The sequence below is a fragment of the Bufo gargarizans genome, chromosome 1, assembly GCF_014858855.1.
Source record: "Bufo gargarizans isolate SCDJY-AF-19 chromosome 1, ASM1485885v1, whole genome shotgun sequence".
Lineage (NCBI taxonomy): Eukaryota > Metazoa > Chordata > Amphibia > Anura > Bufonidae > Bufo > Bufo gargarizans.
The window spans coordinates 257,788,659-257,804,037 of NC_058080.1; the positions used below are offsets into that span (position 1 = coordinate 257,788,659).

Sequence of the window (15,379 nt, forward strand, 5' to 3'; positions counted from 1 at the left end):
AGAACAAATTACGAGCTTGTTATATACACATGCGTGCCCCATCTGCCACTGACAGCTTGTGTCTCGCTGCCGCAGAACAGCGGTTCCTGCCATGCCCCGGCCGTGTCTGTAGCATCTCGCTCTCTGGGGAGTCGTTCATGAATCATTAATAAAGATGATCAGCCTGCTATTACAATGTCACTCTCAACATTCTGCACTGCCAGTTATAGCATTCCCATACAGTCAAGCACACCGCTAATCTGACGCGCTGTGTCTACCCATGGAAAGAATGCTATAGTAAAAGATCATAATGTCATGAATGAAACTATAGCATGAGACAATACGACACTTTTTCTGCAACTATTCCAGGAAGAAATATAAGGCCATACTTACTCTTCTCCTAGGAGAGGGTAATATGCTTCACCAGGCACATCTTTCAACCTCTAAAAGGTTAAAAAAAAATATGTATAAGATTAAAAATCCCAGTAATCATACATCTGCATGAAAGTAAGTGAACCTTTGGGGATGACTTGGATTTCTGCATTGATTACTAATAAAAAAAAATTCTGACTGCTTTACTAATATAATGTGGTGTGGTTGCTATCTAAGTCACAATTATAGACAAATAGGGGGTCAGTTAGTTGCGCCAGAATCTGCAACTTTTCCCCGCTCACGCAAGGTCTACAATTTTGAGCGTGGCATGGGTGGGGAAGGGGATGCCTGTTGTAGGTGTAGAAAATGGCCTAAATGTAAGCCAGATCCACCGCCAACTATGGGCCTTTATTAAAGGGTTTCTGTCACCAGAATTAACCCTATTAAACTGGCTGACATTGTGCTAATGTCAGCAGACCCTAACTGTACTATTTTTATGCTTATGGATGCCCCGGTTACTGCACAATTTTAACTTTGATAATATGCAAATTAGCCTCTAGGAGAGGGGGGGGGGCTTTGCTCCTGCTCCTAGAGGCTCCGTTCTCCCACCTCAAGTCACGCCCTGCCGTCCTTGATTGACAGGGCCAAGCAGCGTTTGTCTCCTCCTGCTGGCCCTGTGTGCTGGTACTGTGCAGGCACGAGATTTATCCAGAGCACAAGGCCGGCAGGAGAAAACGAACGCTGGCCCTGTCAATCAAGGGCAGCAGGGCGTGACTTGAGGTGGGATAACGTCGCTAATGTCAGCCAGCTTAATACCCATTTTTCAGGTGACAGAAACCCTTTAAGGCCCGTGTCTAAAACACTGGTCTTAAAAAATGTGCCCCATAGAGTCTAACTAAATTTAACAACATGAAAAGACACCACAAAAAGAAAAAAGCTGCAGCCAGTCTGAAATTTGCCAAAGACACCATGGGTGTTCCATAATGCCTCTGAGCAAATGTTTCATGGAGAGATGAGACAAACATGGGACTTTTCAGCTTAAATGTACAATGCTATGTATAGAGTATATAGAACACTGCACACCAACACCAAAACCTCATCCCAACTGTGAAGTATGATGAAGAGAGCATCATGGTGCCAGGCTGTTTTGCCATGTAAGGGACTGGAAACCTAACAATCATTGAAAATGTAAGAATGTAAGGGCAGAAGTCCAAGGCCTCAAGAAGATGAGATGTTCGGTGGTCCAACAAGACAATTACCCTAAGCAGACAAGTAAATCAACTAATGGCTGGAGAAGGACATTTGTGTTTTGGAATGGCCAAGTCAGAGTCATCATCTTAGCTATATTGAGATGCAAACACATTTAGAAGAAGGATTAGTCCAACGTTTTGGTGAAGGTTGGTGCTAAATGGAGATCTACAAGTTATTAAATTCAAGGTTTCACTCACTTTGTCTCCCTGCCTGGTGAATGTTAACTCAGTATGCTGAATGAAAGACACGAATGGTACTGTTTACGTGTTATTAGTTTAGTTGGATTGTATTTGTCTATAATTGTGATTCAGGTAACAACCAGACCATGTTTTATTAATTCAAAAGGTTTACATAGTTTTTCTTGCAACTGTAAGTTGTATAAGTAATTCGTCAATGAAATATGATAAAGTTTACAGCCTTACATAGGAAGCCAACATATTTCTTAAGCAAGTGATGTGATGCCACCCCTCTACAATACAAGCTGCACTCCTAAAGGCAGTTACAAGAAGAAGTCATATGTTTGCCCCATAGATGGCCCCTCTCTAAATACCTCATACAACCTTTGAATAAACCTAGCCATGCTATTCCCTAATCCTAAGGTCAATGCTAATACTAAGTCTACCATACAGGCTGCAGTCACCTATACTGTTAGCCTTTCATGGGGCTGTTACTGTTAGGTTTGGGGGGTTTAGGATGGGCATCACTAATTGTCATACTTCTGTCACCCACCAAACAGTGTTATAAAATGGGTGACTAAGCAGTTCTACGTCAACATATTATTTTAATACAATATATTGTATTATATAGCCTATGGAAAAATGCAATGTTGGCCCACAAAAAGTGTGCAAATGTGCATGAAATACATCTGATGGCTAACAATCTGCTAGTGCCATACATCCTGCAAAAGGAGAAGGATCTGGGTGTACTTGCAGATCACAGCCTAAATAACAACATGCAATGTAAACTGGAGGTTAGCTGGAGGTTCCCTTTCACAGTCAACAGAAATCTGAAAATCCATTCTTACATTTCTGAGTTGGCAAAGAGATAAAGTCACTGTTGTGTCATCAAGAAGGGAGCTTCTGTCTCTTCCACGACCAAAGCTTTCTCCATCTTCTAATAAGAGGCTATATTAGGAAGATGAAGTAAAATATAAAAAAATTAAGTCTGGAGGAGCTGTCCCTTCAAGGGGTTATTCACCTTTTAGGGGTGTTTGGGCAGACCCCCCTTCCTACTTAAACCTGCAAAGGAAAGCATACCTACGTGATGCCCACTGCTGGGTCCTAGCTCCTAAGCCCCCCGTCAAGTTTCTACTAATGACTGGCCACAGTGGTGACCTGTCCCCTTTGTGTCACATCAGTTGGTCACATGATGCAAGGTGACTTGGCTGCAGCAGTGTCAAAGTGAATGCTGACAGTGGGGAACATGAATGAGACATTGGTGGAAGGAGAGCAAAGAAGCCAGGACCCAGAGGCAGGGAACCGCTAAGTATAGCTACCCTTGCAAGTCTGGCCAGGAGGGTGAGGGTCTGCCCAAACACCCCTAAAAGGTGCATAATCCAAGTATATTTTGCTTTTCCTGTTCCAGATTTCTGGACTCCTCATCTAAGCTGTGTTCTCTAAAAGGATTTTGTCTGCTTTTACGCCATACATATGAATGAAATAGTCAAAAAGGCTAATGCAAGTGTGCAAAAGTACTAAAAAAGCTGTCTCTTTGAAAAGTGTTTTGTTGCTATAGAATGTATAAGCAGGCTGCATTTCTCATCTTTCACCAGATGGTGGCAGCAACATTCATGAAGATTCTGATATCAAACTATAGGAAGAATTTGGTTGCGCTCATTCCTGCTGTTGATTATTTTATTACATGGGTGATATGGGTGTTCTCCCTATATAAATGTGGTAATAATTCAAAATTGGAGCTGAGATTTTACTCAGCTTTCCTTCGTCTAATGTAACATATGTTTTGAGAAACAAGAAACCATTCAGTGACAAAATATGACTTTCGTTTGCCACATTGCTGTGGGCTCTGTTGCAGATGAAGGGATTCCACGCATGTTAACACAATGATTAATTTCACTTACTTTGGTAATGTGCAAATCGGTGGTTTGGACCTTATGATTCCTTTACTGACCAATTCTTTTTCCAAGTCTCCTCCAGCCAAGCACCAGAGGTGGTACACCTCCTGAATGGATCGTTCTGCCAGAAGGTTACCTTCATCTAAAATGATAGGATGATAAGCAGTGAGTGTGTATTTCCTTTATGGAAAGTTGATAGACTATGTCCTAATCTCGATTTTGGGTACCTTTGCACAGGAGACTGATGTCCTCGGGCAGGGAAAGGTTGGCACATCTGAGAGCAGAGGAGAACAGGCTGGCAGGTTTGCGGAAGGGTGTGTATGTAGGTGAGATGTCACTGAATATGTCATCGGAAAGTAAATCTGAAGCTGTGGGCCTACAAGGATGACATGCGTTATAACAAGCATTCACCAGTAAACAGACTAACCACATTCACAAAGACATCATGGAAGTCATATAATCTGGTTTTTACATTCTAAGATGTTTCGACAACAGGAAATAAGAAAAATCTGACTCATTTCAGATCACCTTTCTGCTCAATGGGAGGGTTAATATCAACTTCTGTTAAAGGAGATCCAAATAAAAGAGTGGCCGGACCTCCAGTGAGGTTTATACTACCAGCTCCATCTCTCCACGGCTGCCTCCACGGGTCCCAGGTCTTTGGAAATCAACATCCTGTTAGCAAGGCTGCACATGACCACTGCGGCCAATTACTGACCGAAGCAGTGACCTGTCACCTGTACGGCACGTGACCCAGTGAAGTACTGCACAACTAACAAGTTATCAGTGGAGCCAGTGATTGGCGGCAGAGGTCACGTGCGTCCTTTCAGTGGGTTAAATACCCTGGGAGAATTTATCAAGCTGTGCACTACAGAGTTCTGGCTTCGAAAAGTTGCAAAATAGGGCTTTGTGACAATCTGGGATTATTTCTGACCCCCCAAAAAATCCAGTTTTCAAGAGTGGGTGGGAAGGTGGAAGTAGTTAGCCTGCCGAGCTGACTTACTCCAGATTTATTGGCTGAGAATTTTTTAGAAGTGGAGAGAACTGTCACAATATTACTCCAGTAAAGGAGTGGTATAAAACATGGCAGAAAATCTCAAGACATCTCAAGCATTGTACCAATTATATCAAACTCTGTGTGATACTAGATACATCTGGTGCACATTATGGCAATGCAGACACCTGCAAAATTGACTTTAACCCCTTCCTGCTGCAGATTTTCTTTTTGTGCTTGTTTTCATTTTTCTACTCCTTGCTTTTCCAGAGTCAAAACTTTTTTCGTTCACATACTGTAGCTGTATGAGGGCTTATCTTTTGTGGGATGGGTGGTATTTTGTAATGGCAACCTCTTACACTGCATACAGCGTAGTGGGAAACTGGAAAAAAAATCCAAATCTGGTAAAATTGGAAAAATGCCATTCCATCACAGTTCTATGGGTTTAGTTTTTACGGTGTTCACTACTTGGTAAAAATGACATGCTGAACTTCATTGTGTGGGTCGGTACATTTGCAGTGATATCACATTTGGTTCGATTTTCTTGTGTTTTATTACCACCAAAAAACAGCGTCATTTTGATTATTCTTCCCGTTATGTAATTCACCATACAGTGTGATAATACTTTGGGTGTTTTGGGATGCTGCATACTAATGATTTTTATTTCATTTTTATTTTTAAAATTGGGAAAGGGGGATCATTTGAATTTTTAGATTTCTTTACTATATTTGGGGAAAAAAAACATTTTCTATTTATTCTTAGGGCACTTAATATGCGATCATCTGATCACTTCTCCCGTTGACTGCGATGGTTTAGCATTGCAGTCTATGGGAGAATCATTACATTCTTCCCCAGCCTTGGAGCCTTCATAAAACCAAACGGGTCCTGCGTTTTCAGCATGGGTGAGCTGTTCGGTACTTTGGAGCTCAGAGCTTCCGGAAAGTTTTTACCACTTAGATGCCATGGTCGCAATTGACCATGGCATCTGAGGATTACAAATCCGTGATCGGCATTGTAACCAATCACAGATTCTGCCATCGGGTGTCTACTATGTAAAAGAGCAGGCACCCAGTGGCTATGGCATCCACTCAGCTCCAGAGTGAGCACCATCTTTAAAGACCCGACATCCTGCATACATGTATGCCCGATGCCAGGAAGTGGTTACACATTCCCCTCAGGATAATTTACAACCCAATCTTTGCTCCCCTGGACACTTAACAGCCGTTCATTCAGTTAATTCCTGTTAATTGCCTACTCATCAGAGTAGATGAGAGCTGCGGAAATCATCTCCTCTGTATTTGGAGAAGCGACTGCTCCTGCAATTGCTAGTCCCCATAGAGAATCGCTGTTTACACAGAACAATCTGCTGCCTAGAAACAATGACTTAGGTGACCGTATCAGTAATTCTTTCATCTGAAAAATGAACGTTTGCTTTATTAGGTGATCAGCGGCAATTATTGGGAATGAGTGTTCCTAGGAATACACCTTCCTGATAAGTGCCCTGACTGTCACCCTGTGTAAAAGAGCCTGTAGTTTAGTTTCCAGCAGTGAAAGGGGGTTGTCCAATCCTCACTTCTTATTGTCCCATTACGCTTTTCATTATTTATCTCTCTATGCTCACTATTTTCTTTTTCTTTAGGGCTCATTCACACAACTGTATCCGTTTTTGTGGTCTGCAAATTACGGATCCGCAAAACACGGATACCGACCCTGTGCTTTCTATATTTTGCGGAACAGAATGGCCAGCCCTATGATAGAAATGTGTAATCTTGTCCGCAACTGTGGACAAGAATAGGACATGTTCTATCTTTTGTTGCGGGGCCACGGAACGGAATTATAGATGCGGCCCCATTGAAATGAATGTATCCACATCCGTTGAGCAGTATGCGGACTCACATATACAGTCGTATGAAGGGGCCTTAAATGTGTAGATGATAGCGTTATAGTATTTGCTACTTGGGAAACAAATCAAAGAACTATTGAAACACAGTTTAGGTTTTTTTTTACTTTAGAGAAAGGGTCTCCAACTCTTTGCTGCTTGTGAAAGAAAATGTTCAAATATTTCTAAATTAAAGTTAAAGGGAAGAACGTTGTCGCACTCCGTGTATCAGCTGTAAGTAGGGTTCCAACCCCGTTATCAGTAATGAATACAACTACATCTTGTAGGTTTTGGTCTTGATAGTAGAGTTTTATGATTATGTAACATACGGCAATATTCATGTGTGACGTTTCGGCTCACAGGCCTTCTTCAGACACTATGCCGCTGTTGTGATTGAGAAGGTAAGAAAATGAGCAGGTGGACGCAGTCTGGTGCTTTTTGAAACACAAATGTATCATACATGACTGCTTCCATACTGCGTCCTCCTGCTCATTTCCTTACCTTCTCAATCACAACTGCGGCATAGTGTCTGAGGAAGGCCTCAGCCGAAACGTCACACATGAATATTGCCGTATGTTACATAATAATAAAACTCTACTATCAAGATCAAAACCTACAAGCTGTAGTTGTATTCATTATTAAAGTTAAAGGGTTTACCTGGCATTGGAGAAAGAAAACAAAAAAAAACTAAAACCATCAACAAGCACATGGCAGTGGCCAACATGTGACTTCTGTAGCCAATCAGTGGCCGCCGTGGTACGGTACATGACTAATGATGCCCCTGAATGACTGTAGCGGTCACGTTCCGTTTGTAAACAAAGACCAGGGGGACTACTGGAGCTTCTGCCCTTGTTCAGTGGGAGACTGGAAGATGAGTATTGTTCTTTTTCGTCATTTTAGAATATTGCTGTTGTTTTTATGTATTTTTTTTTCACCAGAAGAAAATGGCCTAAAACCAAGGTTATAACACTAGGGTTAACATGAGGTCACAGTAGTATCTGCAACTGCCAACAGCTGAAGAACCATATTGGCTTCCATACTATGGTTGGTGAACAGTTTAATAAAATCCATGCTATTACACTTGCCTCACTATTGAATAAATGTAATTACCAATATAGCCTTCATTGCACTCACCTTTTTGAGGGATGATAAGTAAGACATTTTCCTAATAACGTTAAGACGTTTCCAGGAAGACTCTTGGAATAAGAATAAAAAAAAAGATATTGAGCTGTTTAAAAATACTACAGCATATGATAATGTAGGAAACATGATTTGTGCCAAGGCACTTGTGGATAATCCTTCATTTACCATTAAAAGGGTTGTCTGGGATTTTGATATGGATGGCTTATCCTCAGAATAGGTCATCAATATAAGACCGGTGGGGCTTACCGGAGGACCAAGACCTCTTCAACAGTTGAATGGCTGGGGTTCCGAGAGTTTGATCCCCACCGATCATATACTGATGATGTATCCTGAGGATAGCTCATTAATATCAAAATCCCAGAAAACCCCTTTAACTTGATATCAATTCAACGGTCTGGACACATTTCCACAGCTACTTTATATAAGCAGGGCCCAGAAAACACTGTAGAAGTAAAAGACAATTCTCATGAGAATCAAGCTCACCTTCTGTGGATATCCATGCGGAATCATATTGAATCTAATATTTTGCTTACACAGCACTACGATATATGCATTATTTGGAATTTTCTGGATACTAATCTGTGCAGTACGGGGAAGCATTTACACACTGTAATGAAAGCCACAGAAAAGGAATAAATCCAATTCTGCTCTTGTTACAGATATCTTACAATGCTGCCTGCTAGAATTGATGAAATGGGCCTCTCGCCAGCTCTACAGTGCCACCTACGGGGAATATCACTAACAATCACCTCTTAAAATGCATGTCACCGGCTTTAACAGCAATTTCCTGGGAATAGCAAAGCGCTTCACACACCTTTATCACTTCCACACATCCATGTTCTTCGGCGAGCACGGTCACAATGTCATCAACGCAGCCTGAGGGAACAAAATAACAAGAAAATGAGGCCTGCGCCGTACACACGAGTACTTGAAACCATGTAAAAATAGCAAGCTGGGAATTACATGGTGAGGATTGGAAAGCTAATGCAGCCGGAATTGAAATCTGAAACGACTTCATGCAGATCAATGCTTCCTGCAGACCGGGCCAGTGACCGCGGTATAATAAATGCGCTATAGGTAGTAGCAACCGGAAAGTCATCGACTACTTTGTCACAACTAGAGCGCATTTGCATCTTTGATCTCGTCGTTTTTGACAAGCAGGTACAACAGATTTCAAGGGCACAGATACCTATTACATGTTGTGTATGCTGTCATCTTAGTCAAGCATATGATGGTAAAGACATATGGAGCAAGGGAGAGTGTGTGTTTATTCATTAAAAGGTCCCCCGCACACAATTCAGAGTTCATGGCGATGTCAGATACGACAAGCACGCCATGCATAGTTTTTCTGTTTGGCTATGTACACAAGCAGCGGTCAACAAAATGCACAAAATGATCAGTGTGTCAACATATAAAAGTCTAACTGGATGCAAGTGATGCGTGTGAACCCAGCCTAAGGCCTCATGCACACGACCGTTTTTTTTTAAGGTCCGCAAAAACGGGGTCCGTGGGTCCGTGATCCGTGACCGTTTTTTCGTCCGTGGGTTTTCCTTAATTTTTGGAGGATCCACGGACATGAAAAATGAAAAAAAAATCTAAGTCAAGTTTGTCATTGAAATGATAGGAAAAAACGGACACGGATCACGGACGCGGATGACAATCTTGTGTGCATCCGTGATTTTTCACGGACCCATTGACTTGAATGGGTCCGTGAACCGTTGGCCGTGAAAAAAATAGGACAGGTCCTATTTTTTTCACGGCCAGGAAACACGGATCACGGATGCGGCTGCCAAACGGTGCATTTTCCGATTTTTCCACGGACCCATTGAAAGTCAATGGGTCCGCGAAAAAAAACGGAAAACGGCACAACGGCCACGGATGCACACAACGGTCGTGTGCATGAGGCCTAATACTGTACATAATGTTCCTTCTCTACTGTCATCATCCTACTTTATCCCTCTTTCTGGCACTTGTGCCCACATGTTAGAGGCTATGTACACCTTCAGATGCAATTTTTTAATGATTGCATGTTACTCATTTTTGGCTAAAAATATTTTTTTCAATTGGCCTTTAAAGGGAACCTGTCATGTGGATATTTGTTTATAATCTAACTAATTATATACAATCATTAACTACTAAAAAGTACCTTAGATGTATTCACTTACTGGTGTGACAGATGGTTACCTCATAATATACACACAAAGATGCCGCATGCTAATGAGCTGATTTCAGTCTAGCGTGATGTCTAGTGTGGCTATAGCCACTCCCCTGCCCACCTGCTGCTGTTTCATATGGAAAATAACTGTCAATCAGCAGCAGGTGGGGGGGGAGAGTCAGGAGTTCATGAATATTCATGACTCATCATTATCAGCTGGAGCTTTTCAATACAAGATGTTGCCAGATTGAAGAGAATCAGTCACTTATTTATGTTGCCCTTAGTTAGGACACCATAAAACTGGTGACAGGTTCCCTTTAATAAAAATATTGAGCTATTCTGTCACAAAGGGTTAACTGTATTTCTAGCTGTGTGACTGGTACTTTCACTTTGTGCCATCTAATAAACCTTATCCAAGAGGTCATAAACACTTATTTAAGCCACATTCTTATCAGTAACATAAGAACTGAGCAATAATGAGTGTTTATGATGTGAGAGAGCAGAGATAAGGAGCTGTCAGCTCCTGGTGTGACGGAAAAGACAGAAAATCCAAAGGGTGATACTACAGCATGTCAGCTCTGTACAGAAAAAAAGGATGCCATATTTTAAAAAAGACCATTTAAAAAAAAAATATTTGGGCTCAAAATGAGTACAATGCAATAATTAAAAAAAAATGGCCCCAAAGCCAATTTAAAAGAAAAGAGCCAGTCTACTAAAACCCAAAAGCCATTATCTACATTACAGAGCAGAGGGGTTTAAAGCTTATTTTAAGATATAAGTGAAAAATTCATCATCAGATTTTATCAACGACTTCAGTTTCTGGTGCACGGACTACTAGAGATGCCACTAATTTAGGAAGAGGTATCTGCCTTGATAAATCTTCCCCATTGTATTTGTACTGATGTCTATTTATCTTTGTTTTCGTTTAGTATTGTGCCTAACCTGGAATGGTTATAATCTAACCCCTTTTATTTGTGGGTTTAGTTTTTTACATATTGTGTTATCCTGACCACCACTTATCCATTTTTATCCATTTTTATCTGATCATATTTTTGGGTCATGATGAAGAGGATTGCTTACCCGTGTATTGATAGAGTTGTTATTGTAATAAATCTATGCAGTTGAGGATGGTATTTTCTTCACTCTTTTCACTACATGCTTCTGATGGTGTTGAGCTCATCATCAGTTGTCAGCCCACTTTTCCTCCCTATGGTTATCTATACATATGATATATACAGTAGCCCATATAAAGCCTAAAATAATGCTGTTATTCATTCCAACTCGCATACAGCTGTTTCATACTTGTTAGCACTCATCAGTGCGGAATGTGAAAACCGTGGGTCTATGAAGTAGACGTCTTAGGAAGTACTGGACTTTGGTGTCTTTTATAAACATCCTACCTCCAGTATCAGCTGACATGAAAACCATCATTACACAGAGTACAGGATGTAGTCGCGCTCTCTAATAGAGTAATGGCTCCATTATAGTCTACGAGTACGATCTTGCAGACAGTGGCTACTAATATATATGTAAGTACCACCGTCGCATGTAGTCAGGAGACCAAAAAAAGCACACAATATATTATATCTCAGTATATTTGCTTTTTGACAAATGACTTCGTCATGATTTGTTTGTAAGTAGTGGGTGTCAGGACAGGGAGCCAGGATTGCACCGCTCCTCGCCATTGTACCCCTCAGATCCCGAGTTCATAGCTGATCGCGGCATCTGACAGTGATAATACGGTGTAAAATTTAAAGAGAAAAAAAATTAAATCATACTTACCTCATCCATTTGCTTGCGACGGGCCAACCACCACCATCTTGATTAAAGATCTAACGCGAAATCTTGTGCGGCCTGTGATGACGACTCACTGCGCATGGGATTTAGTGCTGGATCTTCAATCAAGATGGCAGCGGCTGGTCCATCGCAAGCAAATGGATGAGGTAAGTATCATTCGTTTTGTTTTTTACCACCATTCAGGGAAAATTAATTAGCTACCTCGAAGCACAAGGAAATTCGGCTTTGCGGCAAATCAAATTTTTCCTTAAATTCGGGTCGAATTTTTCCTTACGAGTCTCCAGCGCTTCCCTCGCTTTCACCTGCCCTCCTCAGTCCTGCCTAAAGGCACTCTTTCAATCATATGCATAAATTGATGCCACTCTGCACTGATCTTCAGAGGACCCTTACGCATGGTAATTGAAGCAGTAAATTTAATCCTTACCGACCAGAATGTTTTGGTCCAAAATGATCAGACATCTTTTAGCAATTTTGAGCATGTCCCTTTTTTTTTTTTTATTTGTTGGGCTACAAAAATTATTTTAGCATTTTTTTTTTTTTACCTAGGTCTGTTTTCTCATACCTTTGCATAGCATAGTAAAAGGGGCAAAAAAATAAATAAAAATAATAATAATAATACATTTTGTAGATTTATTCGGGGACATGTATCAAAACTGGTGTAAAGTAGAACTGGCTTAGTTGCCATAGCAACCAATCAGATTGAGTCTTTTATTTTCTAAAGGAGCTCTGAAAAATGAAAGATAGGATATGACTGGTTGCTATGGGCAACTAAGCCAGTTTTCCTTGGCACTGATTTATCTATACCTCCTGCAGTGACACATCCCTGACCCAGCAGCTCTACCATGCCAGGGGCACTAAGCATGTGATCGCTTGGTCCAATAGAGACAGCAGCATAGGTGCTTGAGCGCTGCGTAAGCTACAACAGAGGAGACAGAAGTAGTTGCAAACCGCTTCTGTCCTCTCCCTACGGTACCTGTATCTTTGACTTGACCTGCTCTTAAACCTAAGCGGTACATTTATAATGGCGCACGTTTAAAGACTAGGACCTGCGTGTGATCACAAACCGGTTAAGGCTACATGCACACGAACGTTGTTTGCTTCCGTGTCTGTTTTTTTTTTTTTTTTTTTTGCAGATAGGATGCAGACCCATTTATTAAAATGTGTGCTGTCCGCATCAGTATGTCCGTTCCGTAGCCTCGCAAAAAAAATAGTCCTATTCTTGGTAGTTATAAAATGTAGGTTAGGAAGTATATTTATATACGTAGACTTTTCTGGTATATAACATTCAATATTTATTATACATATACTGTATATAGAAAGTATCTTGGATGTCTATATATCGCTGCCAGTACCCAAAGTAGTCACAAAGTATATGTTGTTATACTCCTTCCATTAATTATATGTGAATATCCACGTAATTTAAATAGGTGAAATATATTCTAGCTACAGTAAAATTATATAAGTGCTCTGATGTGGTAAAATAATAGGAGTATTCCTTACCACATCGGAGCACTTATATAATTTTACTGTAGCTAGAATTATTTTTTTTACTCACAAGACATATATATTTTTTCACTCACAAGGTATATTTTTGCAATATTTTTGCACAATTTTTTTCACCTATTTAAATTACATGGATATTCACATATAATTAATGGAAGGAGTATAACAACAAATGCTTTGTGACAACTTTGGGTACTGGCAGCGATATATAGTCATCCAAGATACTTTCTATATATATATGTATAATAAATATTGAATGTTATATACCAGAAAAGTCTACGTATATTAATATACTAACATATGAGGTGTGCACAACTAACCTACATTTTATAACTACTTTGCATTTTATAGACCGGGTGTGTCTATCAGTTGGAGCACCCGTTCCATATACAATAAACAGGTGAGCCGTCATAACCCAATATATCTCATGTCCTATTCTTGTCCGTTTTAGGCATTGTTACAATCGATCAGCAAAAAAAATGGATGGCATAAGGATGTCATCAGTTTTTTTTTTTTTTTTGCGGATCCGCAATTTGCGAACCGCAAAACACATACGGTCATGTGCATGTAGCCTAGGTCACAGATCTATTTTATGTGGCTTTCAAAATGAATTTTTGAGAATATTGAAGAGCTACTTATATAAACCTGTCATAAAGGGCAGGCACTCTCATCATATGCTTCCCCTCTCTCCTTATCTTTTCCTTTCTTAACCTCCTTCTTCCTTTTCTTCTTTCTTGTACGCTTGGTGTCTTCTTTCTAAATTGGGGTGGGGTCTTTCCCTCACGCCCTATTGACATGTCACATTACAGAGATACTTTGATGGTATGTAATTTGTCTTTGCATATATATTATGTACTTCATGGATTGAAATGTGAACATGTTAAATGTTTTTGAAAAATGAACTGAATAAAAACAGTTTAAACATAAACCTGTATGCAGGGGCTAGTAGGCCCCCTCCTGGCTGTGTGAAGCAAAGCAGGGGATATGGATCTGCTCTGTAACAGAAAAAAGAGCTCTAGCCTGCATAGACATATATTATGCAAAATATTGCCATATTATTTTGGACCTATTTGGCGTTAAAAAAAACAATAAGTAGACATTAATTTCTATAAACGATGAGAGCATTTAGAATAGCTACATACCTAATTCAAGTATTACTTTTACCTTCTCGGATATGTCAAGGCTTTGAAATAATTTTCTTCCCTGTGAAAAGAACACCACATTTTATGAGAACATGGTACATATACAGGGTGGTCCAAATGCATGGAGACACCTGAATAAATGGAAAACGGTGAGCAAATCAGCGTCCATTTTGAAAGCCGTCGTCTTGGAACCAAGTCGATATTTTCAAATGGGAAGGGGCGCATGTGACATATGTATCTGACAGAGAATTTGACGAGGAATCCACATCTCTGGGTTCATGGCTGAATAGAACGTTAAGTAACAATAACTTTATCGATTAATATCTAAAAATCAGGCAGCGGCCCAAATAGAACTGAGTCAGGCAGAAAGGGTATATTGCAGGCACACTGGGAAAAAAGCATGTTACCCAGTGATATTGTGCTGCTGGTGTGCTTCAAGATACACACCTGTGGTGCACCAGGAGGTAATTGAGATGTTAGGTGTAATACCACTACCCTCACGGATTAGCCAGGCAGTGGGTCCAGGGGAGCACTAAGGGCTACTTGACCCCTGAAGCCAATGTCTTGGAATACTGGTGCACAGAATGACCCTCTGCTGGAGGTAATTAGCAGCATCGGTCAGTGTGTCCCCCAGTCACCACCTTTAAAATCGCAGGAGCAACCTCTCTGCAATTCTTTAGCCCTGGTGCACCCTGCGGATGATGATTACCCTCATGCAGGATTCTCTCGGCACTGGGGATCGCACTTCGTGCCAGGTGATCAGCAGCGCGCTGCAGGAACAGACAGTCGGCCCAGCGTGAGTCGGACTGTAATCCCACACACTCGACGTGTTTCTGCAGCTCATCATCAGGAGCTTAGGTAAGGAATTGGTGGACTGATGATGTGCGGTCGGCCAGTAATCGGCACTGTGGCGGCCGTGAATCCACATCTCTGCTAAAATGTGATGGATCTTTATATCTGCCAAAGTTGTTAACAATAACCTCTTTGTTACAGACAGAGATATGCCTGCAAGATTAACACGAGAAAAGGAAAGAGATTGTGCTGTACTCAAGTCACTGCGGCAGGTTTCAGACCACCCATCTGCCATGGCACT

The 15,379-nt window shown here is 40.9% G+C and overlaps 1 protein-coding gene across 1 annotated transcript in view; it reads right to left on the reverse strand.

Moving 5' to 3' along the window:
• TBCK (TBC1 domain containing kinase) overlaps window positions 1-15,379 on the reverse strand; it is a 342,207-nt gene that overhangs the window by 217,072 nt on the left and 109,756 nt on the right. The window contains exons 7-13 of the mRNA XM_044302639.1: window positions 14,287-14,347; window positions 8,504-8,565; window positions 7,681-7,742; window positions 3,901-4,049; window positions 3,680-3,815; window positions 2,627-2,726; window positions 373-422 (exon numbers count right to left, since the gene is read on the reverse strand). Coding sequence (XP_044158574.1) covers window positions 373-422; window positions 2,627-2,726; window positions 3,680-3,815; window positions 3,901-4,049; window positions 7,681-7,742; window positions 8,504-8,565; window positions 14,287-14,347 — 620 coding nt within the window. The remainder of the gene's footprint in view (window positions 1-372; window positions 423-2,626; window positions 2,727-3,679; window positions 3,816-3,900; window positions 4,050-7,680; window positions 7,743-8,503; window positions 8,566-14,286; window positions 14,348-15,379) is intronic.